Source organism: Entelurus aequoreus, linkage group LG23 (genome assembly GCF_033978785.1).
Source record: "Entelurus aequoreus isolate RoL-2023_Sb linkage group LG23, RoL_Eaeq_v1.1, whole genome shotgun sequence".
NCBI lineage: Eukaryota > Metazoa > Chordata > Actinopteri > Syngnathiformes > Syngnathidae > Entelurus > Entelurus aequoreus.
This window is the reverse complement of record NC_084753.1, coordinates 28,947,031-28,972,654: the sequence shown is the minus strand read 5'-3', so window position 1 is coordinate 28,972,654 and position 25,624 is coordinate 28,947,031. Positions and strand designations below refer to the sequence as shown.

The following is a 25,624-nucleotide window of genomic DNA, read 5'->3' as shown; positions in this document are numbered from 1 at the left end:
TATGCTGCCGATTCCTATCATCCATGAGTGAGATCAGCCGATACCAATACCGATCACACGTATAACTGTACATTTTCAATTTATCGATGGTGAGTGCTATTGGCAGTATGACAATATCAGCACAATATTTTAACTGGCTCCTTATTCGCCTTTATTTGATCAAAACAAAGTCAATACTGTACACAACGAAACAAGAGCAAAAACTACTATTTATTACTCATTGCAATCACGTTTGCCCTTAAAGTAGTCCCGTGAACAGGGACTTGTTCTATGAATTTGTAAACATTAACAAAAAAACATTGATCAAATCATTCTAGAATGGATCATATACTGATATTACCACCAATTTATGGATACATCCGCCCTTGTACATGTCGTTTACTGACTGTAACAAACAGTTATATTTTTTTTCTCTCTAGACCAGGGGTTCTTAACTTTTTGACCTTGGGGCCCAACTTTTCCACTACAGAAGGGCCAGGGCCCGCTCAAATATTAACAACAAATTACTAATCTTACTCTAGACTTTTATTAGAATAGAATAGAATAGAATAGAAAGTTGAAAAATATTCTTAAATGAAGTAAATGCTAGTGCATCTTGACATAATGATATGCGCTCGGCATCATGATTTTTTTTTTCCATGCTTGAAGTAAGAAATGATTACTTTAAAAAAGTAGTTTTATACTTGTGAGTGTTGATGACACAGCTTTGCAACAGTTGATATTCTAGTTTCAAGCATGTTTTACTCAATATAGGTCATCAAATCTCAGCAACAAGCTGTAATATCTTACTGAGATCATTTAGGACCAAAACACTTAAAACAAGTAAAACACTAACATAAAATCGGCTTAGTGAGAAGAATTATCTTATCAGACAGAAAATAAGCAAATATCACCCTTATTTGAGATATTTAATCTTACTTAGATTTCAGTTTTTGCAATGTGTACCGGTACTTCTTAAACTTTACTCGGCACTTATTTCTTGTGTTGTTTCAAACTATCCAAGCGGCTAGCTTAGCATGCCAGCTACTGGCTTGCTCTCTGTGTGTAACATGTTTAGCTTTGTCCTTCAGTGACAATAATACTCAATAATAAAACTTATGATCTTAGGAAAATGCTTTTTTTTTTGCCGTAATGGAAGTGATTATTATTAAATTAGGGAGCAGCTCCACCCTGTGTATGGAGATACAAGCTTGTCAGTCGGGGGACTACAAATAAATACGCTAAAATCTATGTTTGTGATTGGCATTGAAAGACATTAACCGGCAATGGCAATCACATTGTTTTTCATGGAAATCGTCCGATACTGATCGGTGGCCTGTAGATAAGAGCATCAAACGTTTACTCAGTTATGGCGAAGTATTTTCCACGGTAGCAGAGAACCAGAAATGCAGGTCAGGCACGACTACAGTGCGCGTATCCACAGCTGTAATAGGTCAAGTATGGCAGCGTGCAGCCCAGCCTTTGACTAGCGGTAGCGCATGGAGAGCGCTGTCCAGACTCTGGACAAGTGCTGGCTGTCCAGAGCCTGGACCCGGGGTAGACCGCTCGCCTGTACATCGGTTGGGGACATCTCTGCGCTGCTGACCCGTCTCTCCGCTTAGGATGGTCTCCTGCTGGCCCCACTATGGACTGGACTCTCACTATTATGTTAGATCCACTATAGACTGGACTCTCACAATATTATGCTAGATCCACTATGGACTGGACTCTCACGTATGTTAAATCCACTATGGAAGGGACTCTCACTATTATGTTAGATCCACTATGGACTGGACTCTCACTATTATGTTAGATCCACTATGGACTGGACTCTCACTATTATGTTAGATCCACTATGGACTGGACTCTCACTATTATGTTAGATCCACTATAGACTGGACTCTCACTATTATGTTAGATCCACTATAGACTGGACTCTCACAATATTATGCTAGATCCACTATGGACTGGACTCTCACGTATGTTAAATCCACTATGGACGGGACTCTCACTATTATGTTAGATCCACTATGGACTGGACTCTCACTATTATGTTAGATCCACTATGGACTGGACTCTCACACTATTATGTTAGATCCACTATGGACTGGACTCTCACTATTATGTTAGATCCACTATGGACTGGGCTCTCACAATATTATGCTAAATCCACTGTGGACTGGACTCTCACTATTATGTTAGATCCACTATGGACTTGACTCTCACTATTATGTTAGATCCACTACGGACTGGACTCTCACTATTGTGTTAGATCCACTATGGCCTGGACTCTCACTATTGTGTTAGATCCACTACGGACTGGACTCTCACACTATTATGTTAGATCCACTATGGACTGGACTCTCACTATTATGTTAGATCCACTATGGACTGGACTCTCACTATTATGTTAGATCCACTATGGACTGGACTCTCACTATTATGTTAGATCCACTATGGACTGGACTCTCATTATTAGGTTAGATCCACTATGGACTGGACTCTCACTATTATGTTAGATCCACTATGGACTGGACTCTCACAATAATATGCTCGATCCACTCGAAGTCCATTGCACCGGTCGCCATAGGGGGGGTCCCCACATCTGCGGTCCTCTCCAAGGTTTCTCATTGTTATCCCATTGGGTTGAGTTTTTCCTTGCCCTGATGTGGGATCTGAACCGAGGATGTCCTTGTGGCTTATGCAGCCCTTTGAGGCACTTGTGATTTAGGGCTGTATAAATAAACATTGATTGATTGATTGATTGATTGATTCCCTCTTCCATCCTTAAAGGGGAACGGCACTTTTTTTTTTGTGGAATTTTGCCGATAAATCACAATCCTTATGAAAAACAAATACCGTAATTTCCGGACTATAAGCCGTTACTTTTTCCCCTCGTTCTGGTCCCTGCGGCTTATACAACGGTGCGGCTTATTTATGGCCTGTTCTTCTCCGACACAGTCAAAGAGGATTTCGGTGGTTTTAGTACGCAGGAGGAAGACGATGACACAATGATTAAGACTAACTTTTCATATACCGGTAGGCTGGTTATTTTGATAACGTACAGTCGAGCACTTTGTATTACCTTGCACCGTTGTATTATTTGTACTCTGCACAAATGCTGTTCGCCATGTCAAAGATGTGAAAGTTTGATTGAATGATTGAAAGATTTATAGTTAATAAATGGGACGCTTTGCGTTCCCAAACAGTCATCTGTGTCCCGACAATCCCCTCCGTGGTAGCAGGAACCCCTATATACTACGGTAATTACACATCAAAACCCTGCGGCTTATAGTCGGGTGCGGCTTATATATGGAGCAATCTGTATTTTCCCCTAAATTTAGCTGGTGCGGCTTATAGTCAGGTGCGGCTTATAGTCCGGAAATTACGGTACACAAAAGTATTTTTTTTTTGCATTCTAATTTGTAAAAATCGGCTCTGCAGTTAATGGGAGCAATCCATTCTGCCTCTAAATCATTTTAAAAAATGTACGCCAAAAATAATTAATTTACCTTCCGTAACCTGTATAATAACTAAGCGACATTGTTGTTGTAAGAGCGAACACTGGTACGGTATTACGGTATCCGCTGTGTTAGCAGCTGAATCGGTTTTAAGTTTGTAATACACAGCACAATGTGCTCGGCCACCAATCTGTAATAACTGAAAAACATGAATAATCATATTACAGTATCCTTAAAGTATTAGCCCACATTTCATGTTTTGTTTGTACACTGCTTGCTCGACAGCGTATGTAGTTGTTATAACAAGCATGATGTGCTGCATGTATCATGATCAATATTAAAGTGACTCACTCGATGGACATATGTCTATTTGGTCAAGCTGGCCGGGGGTGTTTTTTCCGGTTTATTTTGGGTAAGAACGCCATTTAAGTCGGCATAGCTGGCTCCAAGTTCCACATTTGCAGTTATTTCTCCGTACACTACCGTTCAAAAGTTTGGGGTCACATTGAAATGTCCTTATTTTTGAAGGAAAAGCACTGTACTTCTCAGTGAAGATAACTTTAAACTAGTCTTAACTTTAAAGAAATACACTCTAATGTGCTAATGCTAATGTGGTAGATGACTATTCTAGCTGCAAATGTCTGGTTTTTGGTGCAATATCTACATAGGTGTATAGAGGCCCATTTCCAGCAACTATCCCTCCAGTGTTCTAATGGTACAATGTGTTTGCTCATTGGCTCAGAAGGCTAATTGATGATTAGAAAACCCTTGTGCAATCATGTTCACACATCTGAAAACAGTTTAGCTCGTTACAGAAGCTACAAAACTGACCTTCCTTTGAGCAGATTGAGTTTCTGGAGCATCACAGTTGTGGGGTCAATTAAACGCTCAAGATGGTCAGAAAAAGAGAACTTTCATCTGAAACTCGACAGTCTATTCTTGTTCTTAGAAATGAAGGCTATTCCACAAAATTGTTTGGGTGACCCCAAACTTTTGAACGGTAGTGTATATTCAGATTAAAAAAGATAAGGTTGTGAATCCTCATTTTGTTCAAAAATAGTCGTCTTCGCTGTCTATTACCAAGTCTACCATGATTAGAAGACGCACGTTTCTTTCCGGAAAATACGAACACACATTTGTTGCCGGAAGTCAGAAGTGCATTGCTATGGGAACGGAAATAAATGCACAGAGGAAAAAAGTTCCATTTATGCTTAATATGACCAAAATACAGTAAATATTGTACATATTACATACTGTTATGAACGTGTCTGTTACTACTTTATATATTTACTTGGTTACTCCCATTTTGCAAGTATTTGTTTTAATCATCTTTAGAATCCTAATGTATTACTCACCAGTAATAACTTTGGCTATGAGAGCTTGAGTGTGTGCGTAAGAGACACACCAACAAAAACGCAATTCAAGTATGTTTGTAATTAGTTACTAAAAAAAAATTATTCATATTTTCCAACATATGTAGAGATAACTAGTTACTCATCACGTGTGAACAATAAACTTGAGACTTCATTGACATCTGCAATTCAGTTCATTAATGTTTAATAGTCATGTGTTTATATTCCAAATGTCCAAAATTTGTATGCAAAGGTAAAAAAAAAAAGTTGATTCGTCCAAGGGGGAAAGAAAAGTGTTCAATATCTTTTCCGCACTGAAGCCAATTCAAGACTGCTATGCAGCTTTGGAATTATTTAAAAATAAACCATAATAATTGGGCAAAAACTATGGAAAATCAAATGTTCTTTCAACATTATACCTTAAGGGAAACGGTTTGGCTGAAATATAAACTTAAATATTATTGTCGCATTAGGATTGTGGCCATAAATCTGTCACAATGACGACGTTCGTAGGGATGCTAAATTAGCAATTATCTCTTATGTGCTTCTGAACAGGCTGCAGAACCTAACAAACTATTACAAAGTACATGTTCACCCACCTCTAAACAGAAGTTTAGAAGAGTCAATGTACGTATAATAAAATCCATAAGGCATTTCAGTCTATCTGTGATTATCTGCTACTTAAATGACCGGTCGACATAATCAAGTCCTCCTAGTCGTTATAGCCCTGAACAACCGTATAGTGTTTATGCCTCAGTTGGATATATTTCAAAACTTTGCTAGGGAATCATGATAATGTCAGCAACATTATCAATCGACCAAACTTTATAAAGTGCTTTTTATACATAAAAGAAATGCAACATTAAGTGCTTTACAGTCTTAAAAACAATACCCTTATGACCCACATCCCCCAGCATCGCGTGTGTGTATGTATGTGTATGTGTGTGTATGTGTGTGTTGCTGGGGGATGTGGGTCATACAGGTATTTTTTTTAAAGTCTGTAAAGCACTTAATGTTGCATTTATTTTATGTATAAAAAGCGCTTTATAAATAAAGTTTGATCGATTGATAACAATCGAACAAATAAATACATAGCTGAGTACAGAGGAGCCAAGTGAGTAAACACTATCACAGGAGCCATCTGCACCAGGAGGTCATCTGACTACGGCCACCAGGACGCTGACACAAAGCGCCCCCACAGCACGGCCAATAACCCCTGATGCATATGGCTCCCTCTGAGGAACACTGGCAAGTAAAAATAATAAATTGTGTAAAATAGTAAGAACCATGAGTAGGAATAAAGAATAAAATAGAAGTAAAACACATCAAGATAAAAATAAATATACAGAATACATATAATAAATACCGTATTTTCTGGACTATAGGCGCACTTAAAAACCTTTTTTTACCCCCAAAACTCGACAGTGCGCCTTATAATAATGTAAGGAGTAAGTTTGGTTGAGCTTACCCACCTCGAAGCAATTTTATTTGGTACATGGTGTAATGATAAGTGTGACCGGTAGATGGCAGTCAAACATAAGAGATAAGTGTAGGCTGCACCGTTTGATGTGCTTCAACATACGAGTATTATTATGGTGTGTGTATAAGGTAAGACATATCTGGCGTTTTGTTTCGCAATATTATGCAAAAGCAACTTTTCTAACCTTCTGGTACCTGCTCATCGGTATTTGGGATCTGCATAAATCCTGAAAAATTGCGTGCATCCGCCTTTGTAGTCCGTGCCGACCACGTAGTCGATAAGAAGATAGAGAAAAAGAAGACGCTTATGTGGCATTCATCTTTCGCTGTTGCCATTTCTAATATAAAGTAGTGTAAAGTTTTTACTTATATCTGTCAGTAAACTCGCCATGAAAGCGCTAAAACATACCGGTGTAGTGAGTTTACATTATTCACCCAAGGAACTTTAGTTATTAGACGGTTTTTCACGGGACACATTTCCGGTGTTGTTTCCGGATGAGGAGATGCTAAATCCGTTATTGATTTAAAAAGTCTGAGTGTCATTAAAACAGTTAGCTCCATCTTTTGACACTTCTTCCACTCCCGTCCTTGCACGCTACACCGCTACAACAAAGATGACGGGGAGAAGACGCTGTCGAAGGTGAGCCACGTAAATAAGACCGCCCACAAAACGGCACATCCTGAAGCGACTGTCAGAAAGCGGCTTGAAGATGATCTGTAAAACATCATCTATGCAACATTTTGACCAAAGAACCACCATTACATGTTATGTAGACCACAAGGAAATGTTTTCAATTCAGAATAAATAAATAAAATGTAACTCCTTTAATGCGCCCTAAAATCCGGTGCGCCTTATGTATGAAAAAAAAAGATTAAAAATAGACCATTCCTCGGCAGTGCGCCTTATAATCCGGTAAAAATTACGGTAAATAGAACAAAATAAAGTTTTGCATAACTAATAAGACAAAAAGTAAAGTATGAATGACTTCAATAAAAATTAAAAATATTAGGTAAAAGCCAAATCAAAAAGGTGGGTCTTAAGTCTGCTCTTAAAAAGCATGGATTTCACCACATCTAGTGTGTGTGTGACAATCATTGGTACTTTAATCTTTAATGAAACATAAGTAAATGAATGATATTGTCATGATTTATTATGGGGAACATAAATATTGACTGAAATTTAGCAGTGCCAAAGCTTGTAACCGTTTTGGTAACGATATATCATCTTTGCCAGCACACCAGGCCACTCCCACATTGCATTTAATCAGCTCACCAACCTTGTGCATGATGATTTTGCGCTGAGCAGGTTCGGCCATGTCTATCATTCTTTGTACAACGTAGTTGGCGTACTGATCCTTCATCATGGTGTACAGGGCGCTGTGGGGGCCGTCCTTCTGGCAGCACACCTCGTCGATCAGCAGGGCTCTCTCGGCACGCGAGGAGTGAATCACACACTTCTCAACGACATTACTGCGTGTGGGAATGACATAGTAATAAGCAGTTGGAGAACGTGCCACACCCGAGGCATACAAAATGAAAATCAAAATAAAAAGGGCTCTGCACTTCAAATGGCGGACGACTCAACCTTTAATAAAAGCAATGTTTTATAATGTTTCGAATATTTAATGGATATCACGCTCTGTACAGTACAGGCAAAAAGTTTAGACACCTTCTCATTTCAATGCGTTTTCTTTATTTTCATGACTATTTACATTGTAGATTGTCAAAACTATGACACCTGTGAAGTGAAAACCATTTCAGGTGACTACCTCTTGAAGCTCATCGAGAGAATGCCAGGAGTGTGCAAAGCAGTAATCAGCGCAAAGGGTGGCTATTTTGAAGAAACTAGAATACAAAACATGTTTTCAGTTATTTCACCTTTTTTTGTTAAGTACATAACTCCACATGTGTTCATTCATAGTTTTGATGCCTTCAGTGACAATCTACAATGTAAATAGTCATGAAAATAAAGAAAACGCATTGAAATGAGAAGGTGTGTCCAAAATTTTGGCCTGTACTGTATATTCACAAGTTAATGAGAGATTAGGGGAGATCGTCATATTTTTTAATGTTTTCAATATCATATTGTAGTCTGAGGCCCCGAGGTATGAACATTCTCACGTACGCAAATTAGAAACATAACTCATTCTATAGCTACTTGATGTGCTGCAGGCATCATGATCAATATTAAAGTGATTCACTGGACAGTTGTCTATTTTTTCCCCGTTTATTTTGGGTAAGCACGCCATTTATTTGCAGAGTAAAGTCACGCCGATGTCGCTCTCTCGGCTTCCGTGTGCTCCAACGTTCCAGCCTCTCTTAAGTGTTCATTTCTATAACCAGCAGTTCATACTCCTTATATTCAGATTAAAAAAGATAAGGTTGGGAATCCTCATTTGTCCAAAAATAGTCATCTTCGCTGTCTATTACCAAGTGTGCCATGATTAGAAGACGCACACGTTTCTTTCCGGAAATACGAACACACATTTGTTGCCGGAAGTGCATTGCTATGGGAACAGAAATAAACACGCAGAGGAAATAAGTTCCATTAATGCTTAAAATGACCAACATACAGTAAATATTGTACATATTACATACTGTTATGAACATGTCTGTTAGTACATTATATTTGTACTTGGTGACTCCCGTTAGCCGCATTTTGCAAGCGTTTTCTTATCATCCTTAGAATGTTACAGGGTTTCCCGCAGCACTTTGTTGTTAAGGCAGCCGCCTTAACAACAAAGCGCCACCGCCTAAACTAAAGTCTTAAAAAGCTGCTCCGCTTAGTTTTGCCTCTGCCTCTGTCAGTACCCAGCATTGTCCCACCCACAGAACCATCTGATTGGTTATACGCAGAGCGGTAACAGCCAATCAGCAGTGCATATTCAGAGCGCATGTAATAGCCAATCAGCAGTGCGTATTCAGAGCGCATGGAGTCAGTGCTCCTTCGGTGGAGTGAGCAGAAAGGTAAGCATAAGGCAGCGGACTCTCCCCAAATTATAATAAACACTTCCAAGTCAACTACTAGTAACATAACTATGAGCCCGTTGACATTCTAGAAACATAAGCGGCAGCTCAGCTCACTCGCAGTCCTTGAGGTGAAGGCTAATTAGCTTTTAGCGTAATGTTAGCTCACTGTGCAGTGTGTGTGCGTTACGGACAGCAAAGCCCTGTCTGTCTGAGAGAAAGACAAGCATTATTGACCTACAGTTAACAACTAAGTTATTTCACTTTACCTTTTTCTGTGTTGATTGAGCTGTGTTTTATTTTTATTTTTATTAAGGATCCCCATTAGCTGGTTGCCACAACAACCCACTAGTCTTCCTGGGGTCCACAATTCAATACAATTAAAAGCATATAATTATAATTACACAATACAGAAAAAAAATAAAAGTATCAATAAGAAAACAAGCAAACAATTTACAGTCACAGAATAATAATTACCATATAAATATAACAACACAATATAAAACCAAACAAATCATCAACGAGGAAACTAATTTAAAGACTCAGATAAAATATTACTTTCTTTTTAAAAACCTGTTTACTTTCAATGCCGGTGAAAATTTGAGGCAGGTTATTCCAGAGCGATACAGATCTATAAATAAAAGATTTCCGCAAAGCATTCTTCCTGGGACGAGGGAGTACAAAAGTAGAGTGTTGAAGCAGCAATAAAGGACATTATGTTAAATGAAGAGTTTCTGTCTCTGATAGTTGATATAATAATGTAACTGCATTATAAAGCCTACATGAACTCCATGGTGTTCAGGGATGAATAGTCTCTCCTATTGCTATTGTACTATTTTTTCAGCTATAGTTACATTAATCATTAGTAATGTAGCAGCCTAGTTTTGAATGGCAGGGTCCCTGCTATCACATGTTGATAAAAATATAACATTTACATAATAAAAATCAACTACAGGCTTCCCAAATGCTGTAATAAATTAAGCATGAGTTGAGCATATGTCAGCATGTGGCCCCACTTTTAACTATTTTTTTCAAACGCTTATTGCAAACGCTTACTTACAGTAAGTCATTAATTTGACTTTGTAAGTCATTTTAGTATCTCAGGTAACTAGGACTGTTTTGTTTTTACTTTACGGAAAACATATCGAGATATATATCGTATATCGCCATTCAGCAAATGGAGCGGAAAACACAACCAAAAGTTGTAGGCTTCTTCACGCGACGAAGCCGGCCTACTTCACCACAGTCTGTAGTCTATTACCCCCCAGGCTGTGGTGGCAGCGACGAGGTGGAGACGTGATGGCGACAGGCCGAGTTACACAGATCCTTACACCCACCTCCTTCCCCGGTCCCCTCCCCTTGGAGAGTCACCACCTTAACTAACATTTTCTGGGGTAAACACTGATGTTAATGTATTACTGACAAGTAATAGCTACTTTAAGGGAGGAAGGTATCCTTGTACAGGAGGCCCAAAGGACAGCAGATAAAGGCAACCTTGAAGGAAGAGTAACTCCTTCAAAGGCGGCCAATTAGGATGCAAAACAAAGAATGGGGAGCAAACACACCCCTGATTAGAAGAGTAAAATGCAATCGTTTGAGTAGTACCGTTTGCCTGCCAGAAGGATAAAGTCTGCCTGACATTTCACCCCCACTTAAAGAGGACTGTGTTTTAATCGAAAGCAGGTGAGAATTGGATAAAGGATATTGTTTACGATTTATTTTATGAACAAAACAGTTTTGTTTTACTTCGAGCATGAGAATGCGGACGGAAAGTTTTCTTTCGTTGACCATATGGTCATTTATTAAGAAGAACAGTGGTACCTCAACTTAAGAGTGTTTTGAGATAAGAGCTGTCTCAGCTAATGTTCACTGCTCCCCCAGTGTTTCCCACACATTCATTTATTTGTGGCGGCCCGCCACGAAAGAATTACGTCTGCCACAAAAAAAAAAAAAAAAAAAAAATTAAAAAAAAAATTTTTTTTTTACGTCTGCCACAAATAAAATTTAAAAAAAATATATATATATTAAAACTTTTTTTTTTTTTTTTGTGTCCTCTCCAGCTTCTCAGGCAAATCATATAGTTGATATAGATGCCCATATCGGCTGTTCAGATTTACTTTACAAAAGAGAAGTGTAGGATACTTCTCTTGTTGCCTTATTTGTATTTGACTTTATTAAATGTATTTATATTAGAAACTCAACATGTGTATATAACAAAGGGTGCAAAGTCTGCAGGCAGTAGGAAACACATGGTTAAGTGTAGGGAGTAAAACTGATGGCAGTCTAAAGTTCAAGATTTTTGGAGCTCCTTGTTCAGTGGATCAGATGTTTGATGAAGCTCTGTGTCGATCTACCACCACTACTGTTTTCTGTTTATTTGTTACTGACTGTGGCAGGACACCTCTGCCTCTGTTTCACTTTATGTTGCTGGTAAATAATATGGTTGTAGTAGTAGGCTAAAGTTAAATGATTTAGTATGCACTAATTAAAGGGGCAGAGCTTTGAGACATTTTAGCTTTTATATTTTATAAGATATATTTTTTGTAAGAACCACAATTAATAAATATATTTCAGTGAATAACTTATCATTCAAATCTGTATATAAATATGTACATCCATCCATCCATCTTCTTCCGCTTATCCGAGGTCGGGTCGCGGGGGCAGCAGCTTAAGCAGGGAAGCCCAGACTTCCCTCTCCCCAGCCACTTCGTCCAGCTCCTCCCGGGGGATCCCGAGGCGTTCCCAGGCCAGCCGGGAGACATAGTCTTCCCAACGTGTCCTGGGTCTTCCCCGTGGCCTCCTACCGGTCGGACGTGCCCTAAACACCTCCCTAGGGAGGCGTTCGGGTGGCATCCTGACCAGATGCCCGAACCACCTGATCTGGCTCCTCTCGATGTGGAGGAGCAGCGGCTTTATTTTGAGCTCCCCCCGGATGGCAGAGCTTCTCACCCTATCTCTAAGGGAGAGCCCCGCCACCCGGCGGAGGAAACTCATTTCGGCCGCTTGTACCCGTGATCTTGTCCTTTCGGTCATAACCCAAAGCTCATGACCATAGGTGAGGATGGGAACGTAGATCGATCGGTAAATTGAGAGCTTTGCCTTCCGGCTCAGCTCCTTCTTCACCACAACGGATCGATACAGCGTCCGCATTACTGAAGACGCCGCACCGATCCGCCTGTCGATCTCACGATCCACTCTTCCCTCACTCGTGAACAAGACTCCGAGGTACTTGAACTCCTCCACTTGGGGCAGGGTCTCCTCCGCAACCCGGAGATGGCACTCCACCCTTTTCCGGGCGAGAACCATGGATTCGGACTTGGAGGTGCTGATTCTCATCCCAGTCGCTTCACACTCAGCTGCGAACCGATCCAGCGAGAGCTAAAGATCCTGGCCAGATGAAGCCATCAGGACCACATCATCTGCAAAAAGCAGAGACCTAATCCTGCAGCCACCAAACCAGATCCCCCTCAACGCCTTGACTGCGCCTAGAAATTCTGTCCATAAAAGTTATGAACAGAATCGGTGACAAAGGGCAGCCTTGGCGGAGTCCAACTCTCACTGGAAACGTGTCCGACTTACTGCCGGCAATGCGGACCAAACTCTGGCACTGATCATACAGGGAGCGGACCGCCACAATCAGACAGTCCGATACCCCATACTCTCTGAGCACTCCCCACAGGACTTCCCGAGGGACACGGTCGAATGCCTTCTCCAAGTCCACAAAACACATGTAGACTGGTTGGGCAAACTCCCATGCACCCTCAAGGACCCTGCCGAGAGTATAGAGCTGGTCCACAGTTCCACGACCAGGACGAAAACCACACTGTTCCTCCTGAATCCGAGGTTCGACTATCCGGCGTAGCCTCCTCTCCAGCACACCTGAATAGACCTTACCGGGAAGGCTGAGGAGTGTGATCCCACGATAGTTAGAACACACCCTCCGGTTCCACTTCTTAAAGAGAGGAACCACCACCCCGGTCTGCCAATCCAGAGGTACCGCCCCCGATGTCCATGCGATGCTGCAGAGTCTTGTCAACCAAGACAGCCCCACAGCATCCAGAGCCTTAAGGAACTCCGGGCGGATCTCATCCACCCCCGGGGCCTTGCCACCGAGGAGCTTTTTAACTACCTCAGCAACCTCAGCCCCAGAAATAGGAGAGCCCACCACAGATTCCCCAGGCACTGCTTCCTCATAGGAAGACGTGTTGGTGGGATTGAGGAGGTCTTCGAAGTATTCCCTCCACCGATCCACAACATCCGCAGTCGAGGTCAGCAGAACACCATCCTCACCGTACACGGTGTTGATAGTGCACTGCTTCCCCCTCCTGAGGCGGCGGATGGTGGTCCAGAATCGCTTCGAAGCCGTCCGGAAGTCGTTTTCCATGGCTTCCCCGAACTCCTCCCATGTCCGAGTTTTTGCCTCCGCGACCGCCGAAGCCGCACACCGCTTGGCCTGTCGGTACATGTCCGCTGCCTCAGGAGTCCTATGAGCCAAAAGAACCCGATAGGACTCCTTTTTCAGCTTGACGGCATCCCTCACCGCCGGTGTCCACCAACGGGTTCTAGGATTACCGCCACGACAGGCACCAACTACCTTGCGGCAACAGCTCCAATCAGCCGCCTCGACAATAGAGGTGCGGAACATGGTCCATTCGGACTCAATGTCCAGCACCTCCCTCGTGACATGTTCAAAGTTCTTCCGGAGGTAGGAATTGAAACTCTCTCTGACAGGAGACTCTGCCAGACGTTCCCAGCAAACCCTCACAATGCGTTTGGGCCTGCCAGGTCTGTCCGGCATCCTCCCCCACCATCGCATAACTATGTACATAAAGTGTTGTAATTATATTGTAAAATGGATGGATGGACGTTTAAAACAAAACTGTTATTAATTAGTAAGTATACATTTTTTGAGCCTTTTTAGAGAAAATCAAATCATTGTAGTAAACTATGCAAATTACTCGATGATGTCATGGTGACCACGCCCATAGCCACGCCCCCACCGCCACAGGTATCTTGGCAGTTTATGGGAAACACTGTCCCCTCACCTCCCAGGGGGTGATCAAGGGTGATGGGTCAAATGCAGAGAATAATTTTGCCACACCTAGTGTGTGTGTGACAATATTTGGTACTTTAACTTTAATTGTCATGCTTTTAAAATAATTTGAGTTACACGCTTCCCCGCCATTAGTTGGCGTAGCAATCGTCACAGTGAACCCATGAGATCCGCACAAAAACATTTGGTTTTACTCGCCAACATTAGCTTATAGCTAGGGATGGACATAACTTTGTTTTTCCAGCCACGGGAAAGAAGAATATGAAAGTGAAAGAAGCAGGATTGGAAGATATTCATCGAATTAAAGACAGAAATCATCAATGTCATGACAGAGCGTGTCGTCGACTTGATTTATTTAATCAAACTGGACCAGTTTTCCCCAAACGGGTGATCCACTGTGCGGTCATTTCACCCAATTTTAAAGGGAGACTTGTGATGATTTTAATCTACATTTCTTGGTGTCTCGATAATATGTATTGCAGGGGTCTCAGACACGCGGCCCGCACCTTAATATGAAAATTTAATGTTAGTGCAGCCCGCAAGCTTATATGAATGGCGCTTGACAGCGTCATACTTGCCAACCCTCCCGATTTTTCCGGGAGACTCCCGAATTTCAGGGCAACCATTCTCTCGAATGTCTTCACCCAAACAACAATATTAAGGGCGTGCCGTGATGTCACTGCATTTAGCGCCCTCTACAACCTGTACAAACAGCATGCCAGCCCAGTCACATGTTGTATTTGGCTCCTGTACACACACTAAGTGACTGCAAGACATACTTGATCAACAGCCACACAGGTCACACTGAGGGTGACCGTATAAACAAGTTTAACACTGTAACAAATATGCACCACACTGTGAACCCACACCAAACAAGAATGACAAACACATTTCGGGAGAACATCCGCACCGTAACACAACATAAACACAACAGAACAAATACCCAGAATCCCATGCAGCCCAAACTCTTACAGGCTGCAATATACACCCCCACTACCACCAAACCCCGCGACCCCACACATCAACCCCCCCCCCCCCCGTCCGTGTGTGCGTGCGTCGGTAGAGGTGGGCGGTGTTGGGGGGGGGGGCGGGGTTTGGTGGTAGCGGGGGTGTATATTTCAGCTCGGAAGAGTTAGGGCTGCAAAGGATTCTGGGTATTTGTTCTGTTGTGTTTATGTTGTGTTACGGTGCGGATGTTCTCTCGAAATGTGTTTGTCATTCTTGTTTGGTGTGGGTTCACAGTGTGGCGCATATTTGTAAGAGTGATAAAGTTGTTTATATGGCTACCCTCAGTGTGACCTGTATGGCTGTTGATCAAGTATGTCTTGCAGTCACTTGTGTGTGTGCAGAAGCCTCATACAACATGTGACTGGGCCGGCATGCTGTTTGTATGGTGAAAAAGCGGACGCAACGACATGTTGCAGAGGACCTTAAAGGCAGTGCTATCATGGCACGCCCTTAATATTATAGTCCGGGTGAAAATCGTGACAAATTCAGGGGAATGGTTGCCCCGGGAGATTGTCAGGAGGGGCACTGAAATTCGGGAGTCTCCTGGTAAAATCGGGAGGGTTGGCAAGTATGTTGCTAGGGCGGGATAGCCATTCAAAGAAGGTGAATTCATTAAAAAGTGCATGTTAGATATTTTTAAGAAATCTTTTCTTGCGGCCCAGCCTCACCCAGTTTCTGCATCCAGTGGCCCCCAGGTAAATTGAGTTTGAGACCCCTGATGTATTGGATAGGCTTTAGTGTACATTTTGAGTCAATTTTGCTCCAGAGTCAATTTTCTAACACGTTTTTTTGAGTCTGTCTGCAACATTTACGATTCTGGAGGCGTTCCCAGATTGCAAATTAAAGTATGCCCCACACACATAAATGTTTCGTTTGAAAATGCATGTACACTGTTTTAATATAATGTATATATATTGAAGTAATCACTATTTTTTTCCAGATATGGTCAAAAATTATCTTCCTAAACATTTTATAGATTCACCCAGTCACAAGATTTGGTACGCCTGCACACTCCCGTATTGATCCAGAAAAAAATGCTGCTTTTAGCAGCATTTAATTCGCTGCATGTCACCCATCGGTGTTATTATGAGCGTGCTAAGATTAGATGAAAATAATACTTTCAGGGTTTCCCCTAAATGTAACTGATCATGCACACCGCCACGGCAAAATTAAAGCCTCCACACCTTAAAAACAAGTTTTTAACGTGAAAACAAATGAAAGTAATGTAACAGTGTAGCCTCCAGAAGAAGTCACACAAAGTCTGACCCTATTTTTAACTTTTATTGCCCATTTTCTGCTGACAACCAACCCAATATCAACATCTATTTCCTCCGTGCACACACGTCTGTCTCCATGCTTCACTCCTAGACACACAACAACACTTCCTCATTCTCTTTTCAGGCACGGACTGTGTTTTAATGGTTAAGGGAACAATGAACATCAAGTCAAAAACACACGGGCATTAAACACCTGCACGTCGTTACAGCATGATTGGATATATATAGCCTATTACTTGCGCACTATCGACTAGTGATGCACCGAAGATACGGCCGCCGAAAAAAGACTTTGATCGCCGGAACAGTTCTGCCGAAACAGGATGTTGTGATGACAAACAATATGGATTGTCTGCAGCAGAGGGATCACTTCTGCAATGTGGATGTACTTTAAAGTACCAGTAGAGTGGAAAAACATGCTCACTTTATATACTTGTGTTTCTTTGTATCCATTTAACCATATCCAATTGTATTTACAATCCGCAAAGTATGTGAAAATACTGTCCAAACATCACAAAATGCCACAAATTTATAGTCAGCCATTTTGAATGTTCCGCTCCGAATACCTTCAGCTATTTCCGTAGATTGACGTCACTAGAGGATTAATTCTGCACTCTGACCATAGTATCAGATCAGTCATACTGGAAATACGCAAAAATGAGAAAAAACATGTAGAAAGAGATGTGCTGTCTATCATTCAAAAACCTTATTTATTATTTATTTATTTTTCTTTGTTTTTACATTTTAAGTTGTACATAAATAACAATAAAAACTTCGCAAGCAATCATGGAGTCAATGGGGGCTCTCTATTTTCCCACAAAACTCTCTAAATAACCATTCAAAACCCGCAAACAATAGTATTGACATCTCGTGACCTGAATATTAACTAAAAATTATTAATGTTAAAAGTATTTTTAGCATTGATAACCAGTGTTGGTTACTTTGTAACGCGTTACTGTAACGCCGTTATTTTTGGCGGTAACTAGTAGTCTAAGTGTTTGCGCTAGGAATTTTCCAAATGGGGTCCCAGGGACCCTATCAAGTCATAAAAATGGGGTCTCACAGTACATTTTTGGGGTCTCACTTTTTTGTAACCGTTTTGAAAACAAATGATACCTGTATGCATTATCCGGTTATCTCACATTCTATATTGTGTTTTGGAAAAAGGTTGTCATAAACGCTACGTAATTCATTAAAAAATGTTGATACAAAAGAAAACACATTTTCATGCATATGTTAATTATCTCTGTTCACTTTCTTCTTTTCTTCATGGATCTAAACTTTACAGCTGCCGGTATTTTTTCCTATGTTTTTATTGTAATATTTTCAAAATGTTTGTTCTATTTTTGGCCAAAGTAAGACAAAGAAAACAATCTGAAGTTGTCTTTATTTTTTAATTTTAATGCCATGATTTTAATAGTCCGGGCCGCGTGTGCACAGATTTTCCTCCATGCGGCCCCTGAGCTAAAATCAGTTTGACACCCCTGCTTTACATCATGTCACGACGCAGCCAGACTATAAAATCCCGCAAACAGAGGCATGAAATACTGCGTGCAAGCTCACGGCACCATGCACGAACCTTCTGATTTGCAGTGTTTCCCATAAACTGCCAAGATACCTGTGGCGGTGGGGGCGTGGCTATGGGTGTGGTCACCATGACATCGAGTAATTTGCATAATTTACTACAATGAATTGATTTTCTCTAAAAAGGCTCAAAAATGTATACTTACTAATTAATAATAACAGTTTCGTTTTAAACGTCCATCCATCCATTTTACAAAATAATTACAAATAAGGTAAAATATGTGTTGGATTATAGGGCAATGCGTATATTGTATTGTGCACCTATATTGCCATATATCAGCTACTGTGTGGAAGTGTGGGGGAACACATATAAGACAGTGTTTCCCATAAACTGCCAAGATACCTGTGGCGGCGTGGCTATGGGCGTGGCTATCATGACATCATCGAGTAATTTGCATAATTTACTACAATGATATGATTTTCTCTAAAAAGGCTCAAAAAATGTATACTTACTAATTAATAATAACAGTTTTGTTTTAAACGTCCATCCAGCCATCCATCCATCCATTTTACAATATAATTACAACACTTTATGTACATATTTATATACAGATTTGAACAATAAGTTATTCACTGAAATATATTTATTGTGGTTTTTACAAAAAATATATCTTATAAAATATAAAAGCTAAAATGTCTCAAAGCTCTGCCCCTTTAATTAGTGCATACTAAATAATTTAACTTTAGCCTACTACTACAACCATATTATTTACCAGCAACATAAAGTGAAACAGAGGCAGAGGTGTCCTGCCACAGTCAGTAACAAATAAACAGAAAACAGTAGTGGTGGTAGATAGACACAGAGCTTCATCAAACATCTGATCCACTGAACAAAGAGCTCCAAAAATCTTGAACTTTAGACTGCCATCAGTTTTACTCCCTACACTTAACCATGTGTTTCCTACTGCCTGCAGACTTTGCACCCTTTGTTATATACACATGTTGTGTTTCTAATATAAATACATTTAATAAAGTCAAATACAAATAAGGCAACAAGAGAAGTATCCTACACTTCTCTTTTGTAAAGTAAATCTGAACAGCCGATATGGGCATCTACATCAACTATATGATTTGCCTAAGAAGCTGGAGGGGACAAAAAAAAAAAAAAAAAAGTTTTATTTTTTTATTTGTGGTGGACGTAATTCTTTCGTGGCGGGCCGCCACAAATAAATGAATGTGTGGGAAACACTGATTTGACGCCTTGGCATTGTTTAACACGAGTATCCTACATTGTACCAACATGGATAAGTCAACAAAATTGAAACCCATCCTAGGTTCAATCTAAGAACAGCAGGTTAGTGTCCTACCTTGCAAATTTGTGTTGGCTCAGGAGGAGAACCTTCCCACGGACTTCTGCGACTATCTTGCTTTTGTCTTCAGGTCTCCCGTGCTCCAAAACATGCTGTATGACGTAGTTACCATACTGATCCTACAGGGGAGTGTAGCGGAAATGCAAGATCAACTATTTCACACGGTTTATGTTCAGCAAAGAACGAGAGACACCCAATCATCTGACACACGTGCACTATGCTTAACTAGTGGACTTTGACAATATGAGGTAGTCATGCATGTTGACAATGGAAGATAAAAATGAGAGACACCCCCAAAGTTAAAGTCTTACAAACACCATGACGTCATCACTGCGGAAGGTCAGACAAAACTGATGCTGCTGATTTGCAGAACGACTCTGCAGGCCACAAAACCAGCAGCATCTTTGCCCCTTCGGAAATGGGTGATGGACAGTTATGGGTGGGAGTTAGGTATGAGTGGATGGAGACAACACCACTCGGAATTCATCTACTTTATCGGACAAGAGGGCAGCGTGATCTTTTAAATATTTGCTTAAAATGCATTTCCTGTCAAATCTGTTTGCGAAGAGAATTGCTTACTATCAAAAAGGTCAAAACCAATTTACATGAATTCCCTTAAAGACTTTAAGGAACATATATTTAATTCAATTATAGGGGTGTAACGATTTGATTTGATTCATAATTTGTGGTTGCTGATACAATCTTTTTAGAACCGTAGTATCCGAAATGATTCAGGGAGTTTAAATCGATTTGGTAACTTTTTAGTAAAAAATAAAAATAATAATCAAATAAATACTGGACACTGCAAGTCAAGTTTCATATACCGGTATTCTTGTTTTTGCTTGTAAGGGGAATTAGATACAAGTGATCTATAAATACAAACAAGCAGGTAAACAACAATTAATGGCCAATGCATTCACATCCTATTTGAATGAAGTGCAACCAACACTTTAGGTTGAATTAACAAGAGGAAACACGTTCTGTTCTCATTTGCACTTTTTAAGAAATGTTCAATAAAAGTACAGTAACCAACATTTTACCAGTAGATTTACCTGCTGCTTCTTTTGTTTTTCAAACATAAAATAACACAATATCACTACAAAAAATAAAGTGCAACCAACATCTCTTCAGGGTGAATTCGCAGTAGGTTTACCTGCTACTTTTACTCTTGTTTTTTAACATACAAATACAAAATTAATTAATATAAAAAAAGTAGGTGCAACCAAATCTCTTCAGTTTAAATCAGGGGTGTCAAACTCATTTTAGATCAGGTGCCACATGGAGAAAAATCTACTCCCAAGTTGGCCGGACTGGTAAAATCACGACACGATAACTTAAAAATAAAGACAACTTCAGATTGTTTTCTTTGTTTAAAAATAGAACAGGAACATTCTGAAAATGTACAAATCATAAATGGTGGTGTTGTTTTTTTTACACTTACATGTTGCAGTTAATAGTATTCTACCTTTATTTGTCATTATTTATACTTTATGAATAAATCATGTGATAATGTTCATCAATCAACCAATTGGTGTTAATTTTCAATCTATCAAGATAAAAAAAATATCAAAATCAAATTACAGGCTGTTATTTATGTAATTTGCACATTATCCTCGACTGGTGCACACAATTTTTTTTTTTTTACCAATGTAGCATCTTCTACAAAGATACAAAGAATTGCTATTGCGACATTTAGTGGACACATTTAGAACAGCAGTTTCTTTCATTCAAAAATTTCGGCTCATTTTTATACTTAGCGAACTCATCCCACAGGCTGGATAAAACCTGTTCGAGGGCCTGGTCCGGCTCGCGGGCCGTAGATTTGACACCCCTGGTTTAAATGATCAATAGTTTGACCTGCTACTACTCTGTTTAATAAACAGCTGCAATAGCAGAGAAAAGTCACGACAAATCCAGACGCCACAACATAAAGCCATAACACAACAACTACAAGCCAAAAAACACAATGATATAAAGACAGAATGGAAGTGACCGCGGGCAAGTTTCGGCAACTCACCGACTTCCTGAGACGGAGTGTTGAAAACGGTGTAATGAAGTAGGAAAAGTAACTTTTTTTTACTTTTTCAATAATATACTATGTTCAGGAAGTTGGTCCGTTGCAGTATCTTGTTTTGCTGTCACTTCCGTCATGTCCGGCACATGCCGTGTGGCTTGAAGTCGCATTGCGGCTTTAGATTATCGTGTTGTGCCATTTGTATTTGTTGTGGCTTTTTCGATCGTGCTGTAGCTGAAAGTTGACATGTTGTCATTTATGATATTGCCTTTCCGCGTTTGCATTTCTTGCGACCTTTCTCAGCCACTGTAGCTACCCGTCATTTTTGTTTTGCCAAATGACGGGCAGACAGACTTGAATAACGTTTAACATCCTTATCAATAAAGGTGTTAAACTTCATATGAAGTCTGCTGTTCTTAAATTCATTGTTTTCCTTTTTTTAGTATCAATAAAATCAATCAGTTTTCTTTTAAAATGATGTTGAATGCATACAGTACAGGCCAAAAGTTTGGACACACCTTCTCATTCAATGCGTTTTCCTTATTTTCATGCATATTTACATTGTAGATTGTCACTAAGGGCATCAAACAACACATGTGGAGTTATGTACTTAACAAAAAAAGGTGAAATAACTAAAAAACATGTTTTATATTCAGCTTCAAGAGGAAGTCACCTGAAATGGTTTTCACTTCACATGTGTGCTTGAAGCTTATCGAGAGAATGCCAAGAGTGTGCGAAAAAGCAATCAGAGCAAAGGGTGGCTATTTTGAACAAACTAGAATATAAAACATGTTTTCAGTTATTTCACCTTTTTTTGTTAAGTACATAATTCCACATGTGTTCATTCATAGTTTTGATGCCTTCAGTGACAGTGAAATAACTAAAAAAATGTTTTTATTCTAGTTTCTTCACAATAGCCACGCTTTGCTCTAATTACTGTTTTGCACACTTGGCATTCTCTCGATGGGCTTCAAGAGGTAGTCACCTGAAATGGTTTTCATTTCACAGGTGTGCTTGAAGCTCATTGAAAGAATGCCAAGAGTGTGCCATTAAGTAATCAGATAGTCAACTGAAATGGTTTTCATTTCACAGGTGTGCTTGAAGCTCATCGAGAGAATGCAAAGAGTGTGCGAAAAAGTAATCAGAGCAAAGGGTGGCTATTTTGAAGAAACTAGAATATGGTAAATGGGTTATACTCTTATAGCGCTTTTCTACCTTCAAGGTATTCAAAGCGCTTTGACATTATTTCCACATTCACCCATTCACACACACACACATTCACACACTGATGGCGGGAGCTGCCATGCAAGGCACTAACCACGACCCATCAGGAGCAAGGGTGAAGTGTCTTTGCTCAAGGACACAACGGACGTGACGAGGTTGGTAGAAGCTGGGGATCGAACCAGGAACCCTCAGGTTGCTGGCACAGCCACTCTCCTAATTGCGCCACGCCGTCCCCAATACAAAACATGTTTTTTAGTTATTTCACCTTTTTTTGTTAAGTACATAACTCCACATGTGTTCATTCATAGTTTTGATGCCTTCAGTGACAGTGAAATAACTAAAACAATGTTTTTATTCTAGTTTCTTCACAATAGCTACACTTTGCTCTGATTACTCCTTTTGCACACTCTTGGCATTCTCTCGATGGGCTTCAAGAGGTAGTCACCTGAAATTAATTTCACTTCACAGGTGTGCTTGAAGCTCATGGAGAGAATGCCAAGAGTGTGCAAAAAAGTAATCAGAGCAAAGGGTGGCTATTTGGAAGAAACTAGAATATGGTAAATGGTAAATGGGTTATACCTGTATAGCGCTTTTCTACCTTCAAGGTACTCAAAGCGCTTTGACACTATTTCCACATTCACCCATTCACACACTGATGGCGGGAGCTGCCATGCAAGGCGCTAACCACGACCCATCAGGAGCAAGGGTGAAGTGTCTTGCTCAAGAACACAACGGACGTGACGAGGTTGGTAGAAGCTGGGGATCGAACCAGGAACCCTCAGGTTGCTGGCACGGCCACTCTCCTAATTGCGCCACGCCGTCCCCAATATAAAACATGTTTTCAGTTATTTCACCTTTTTTTGTTAAGTACATAACTCCACATGTGTTCATTCATAGTTTTGATGCCTTCAGTGACAGTGAAATAACTAAAAAAATTTATTTATTCTAGTTTCTTCACAATAGCCACACTTTGCTCTGATTACTCCTTTTGCACACTCTTGGCATTCTCTCGATGGGCTTCAAGAGGTAGTCACCTGAAATTAATTTCTCTTCACAGGTGTGCTTGAAGCTCATGGAGAGAATGCCAAGAGTGTGCAAAAAAGTAATCAGAGCAAAGGGTGGCTATTTTGAAGAAACTAGAATATAAAACATGTTTTTTAGTTATTTCACCTTTTTTTGTTAAGTACATAACTCCACATGTGTTCATTCATAGTTTTGATGCCTTCAGTTACAGTGAAATAACTAAAAACAATTATTTATTCTAGTTTCTTCACAATAGCCACACTTTGCTCTGATTACTCCTTTTGCACACTCTTGGCATTCTCTCGATGGGCTTCCAGAGGTAGTCACCTGAAATGAATTTCACTTCATAGGTGTGCTTGAAGCTCATGGAGAGAATGCCAAGAGTGTGCAAAAAAGTAATTAGAGCAACGGGTGGCTATTTTGAAGAAACTAGAATATAAAACATGTTTTTTAGTTATTTCACCTTTTTTTGTTAAGTACATAACTCCACATGTGTTCATTCATAGTTTTGATGCCTTCAGTGACAGTGAAATAACTAAAAAAATGTATTTATTCTAGTTTCTTCACAATAGCCACTATTTGCTCTGATTACTCCTTTTGCACACTCTTGGCATTCTCTCGATGGGCTTCAAGAGGTAGTCACCTGAAATGGTTTTCACTTCACACGTGTCATAGTTTTGATGCCTTCAGTGACAATATTCGATGTAAATAGTCATGAAAATAAAGAAAAACGCATTGAAATGAGAAGTTGTGTCCAAACTTTTGGCCTGTATTGTACCTATCTTCTGGAAGGCAATCTTGCCGAGCACAGATCAATGTAGATGAATTTAAAGAATATAGATTGATATATTTCATAATCGTACCACCCTTATTAAATTGGTTAAGGAAGATTAAACAGGAGACACTGTGGGCAAATGAGGATCATCAGACACAAGGGAAGCCTTGTGAATCCTTCGTGGAATCAAGCAGAAAAAAGGAAACAGCAAGGAGAAAAAAGGCACATCGATAGGTTAGAGGGCCTCTAAAAATTGTGGAGTTCAAATCTATCTAAAAGTTAAAATCAGTGAAAGAGGGAGACAGGAAAGGAAAAGAGGGATATCCGCAAGAGAGAGGCAAATTGCTCTGACCTTGAACAGTGCATCACGGGACACTGTATAATATGTTTTGGGTGTCATCTCCAATGATACGCCTTGATATTTCTGGATGGAATAGGTGAGGGGGGAGGATGTTTGAATATTTACACGTCAGATGTAATGAAAGCTAACACAGCATATATACAATCAATTTTACACTTAGCAAACACGCTGACTATGAGGCTAAAATGTGACACGTAGCAGACATGCAGATACGCGAGCACATAACGATGATGGTGGTGGGGATAAGGCACAAAGAATAAAACCGATGCTTACCTGACCCAGTTGCTCAGAGTGCTGATGCAGCTCTTCCAGTATTGGCAAAGTCTGCTCCTGGGTGCAGTGCTCCAAAATCCTTTGGATGACTCTGCAGCCGTAAGGGTGCGTGGAGAGGACAAACACCTGCAGAGGCAGAAGTAAGCCCATTTAATGACATCAATGTGGATAAGTTATACAACCATATACCTCAACTTAAGAGTGTTTTGAGATAAGAGCTGTCGCTCGGCTAATTATGCTTTACGTTACAAGAAAACATCTGAGTTACGAGCATCGACGCTATTAAGTGGCGTAGCTTAGCAAATGTCACAGTGAACCCCCTAAGATCCAGCCAAAACAAGCTAGGGTTAACTTATAGCTAGTGTAGCATAGCAAGTTTGCACCATACTGACGCAGAATGAGTCTAACACCAGCCAAGAATGTAGAAATAATATTTAAACGGCAGACATTTATATCAGAAAATAAGGAGATGTGCCGATGGTGTGTT

At 40.3% G+C, this 25,624-nt stretch overlaps 1 protein-coding gene across 1 annotated transcript in view; it reads right to left on the bottom strand.

Annotated features, from left to right (window-relative positions):
* The window catches only part of LOC133640360 (apolipoprotein B-100-like), a 143,318-nt gene that overhangs the window by 3,742 nt on the left and 113,952 nt on the right, over nt 1-25,624 (bottom strand). Inside the window, exons 47-50 of the mRNA XM_062033732.1 lie at nt 25,138-25,263; nt 24,856-24,927; nt 19,465-19,586; nt 7,549-7,741 (exon numbers count right to left, since the gene is read on the bottom strand). Of these exons, the coding sequence (XP_061889716.1) occupies nt 7,549-7,741; nt 19,465-19,586; nt 24,856-24,927; nt 25,138-25,263 (513 nt within the window). The remainder of the gene's footprint in view (nt 1-7,548; nt 7,742-19,464; nt 19,587-24,855; nt 24,928-25,137; nt 25,264-25,624) is intronic.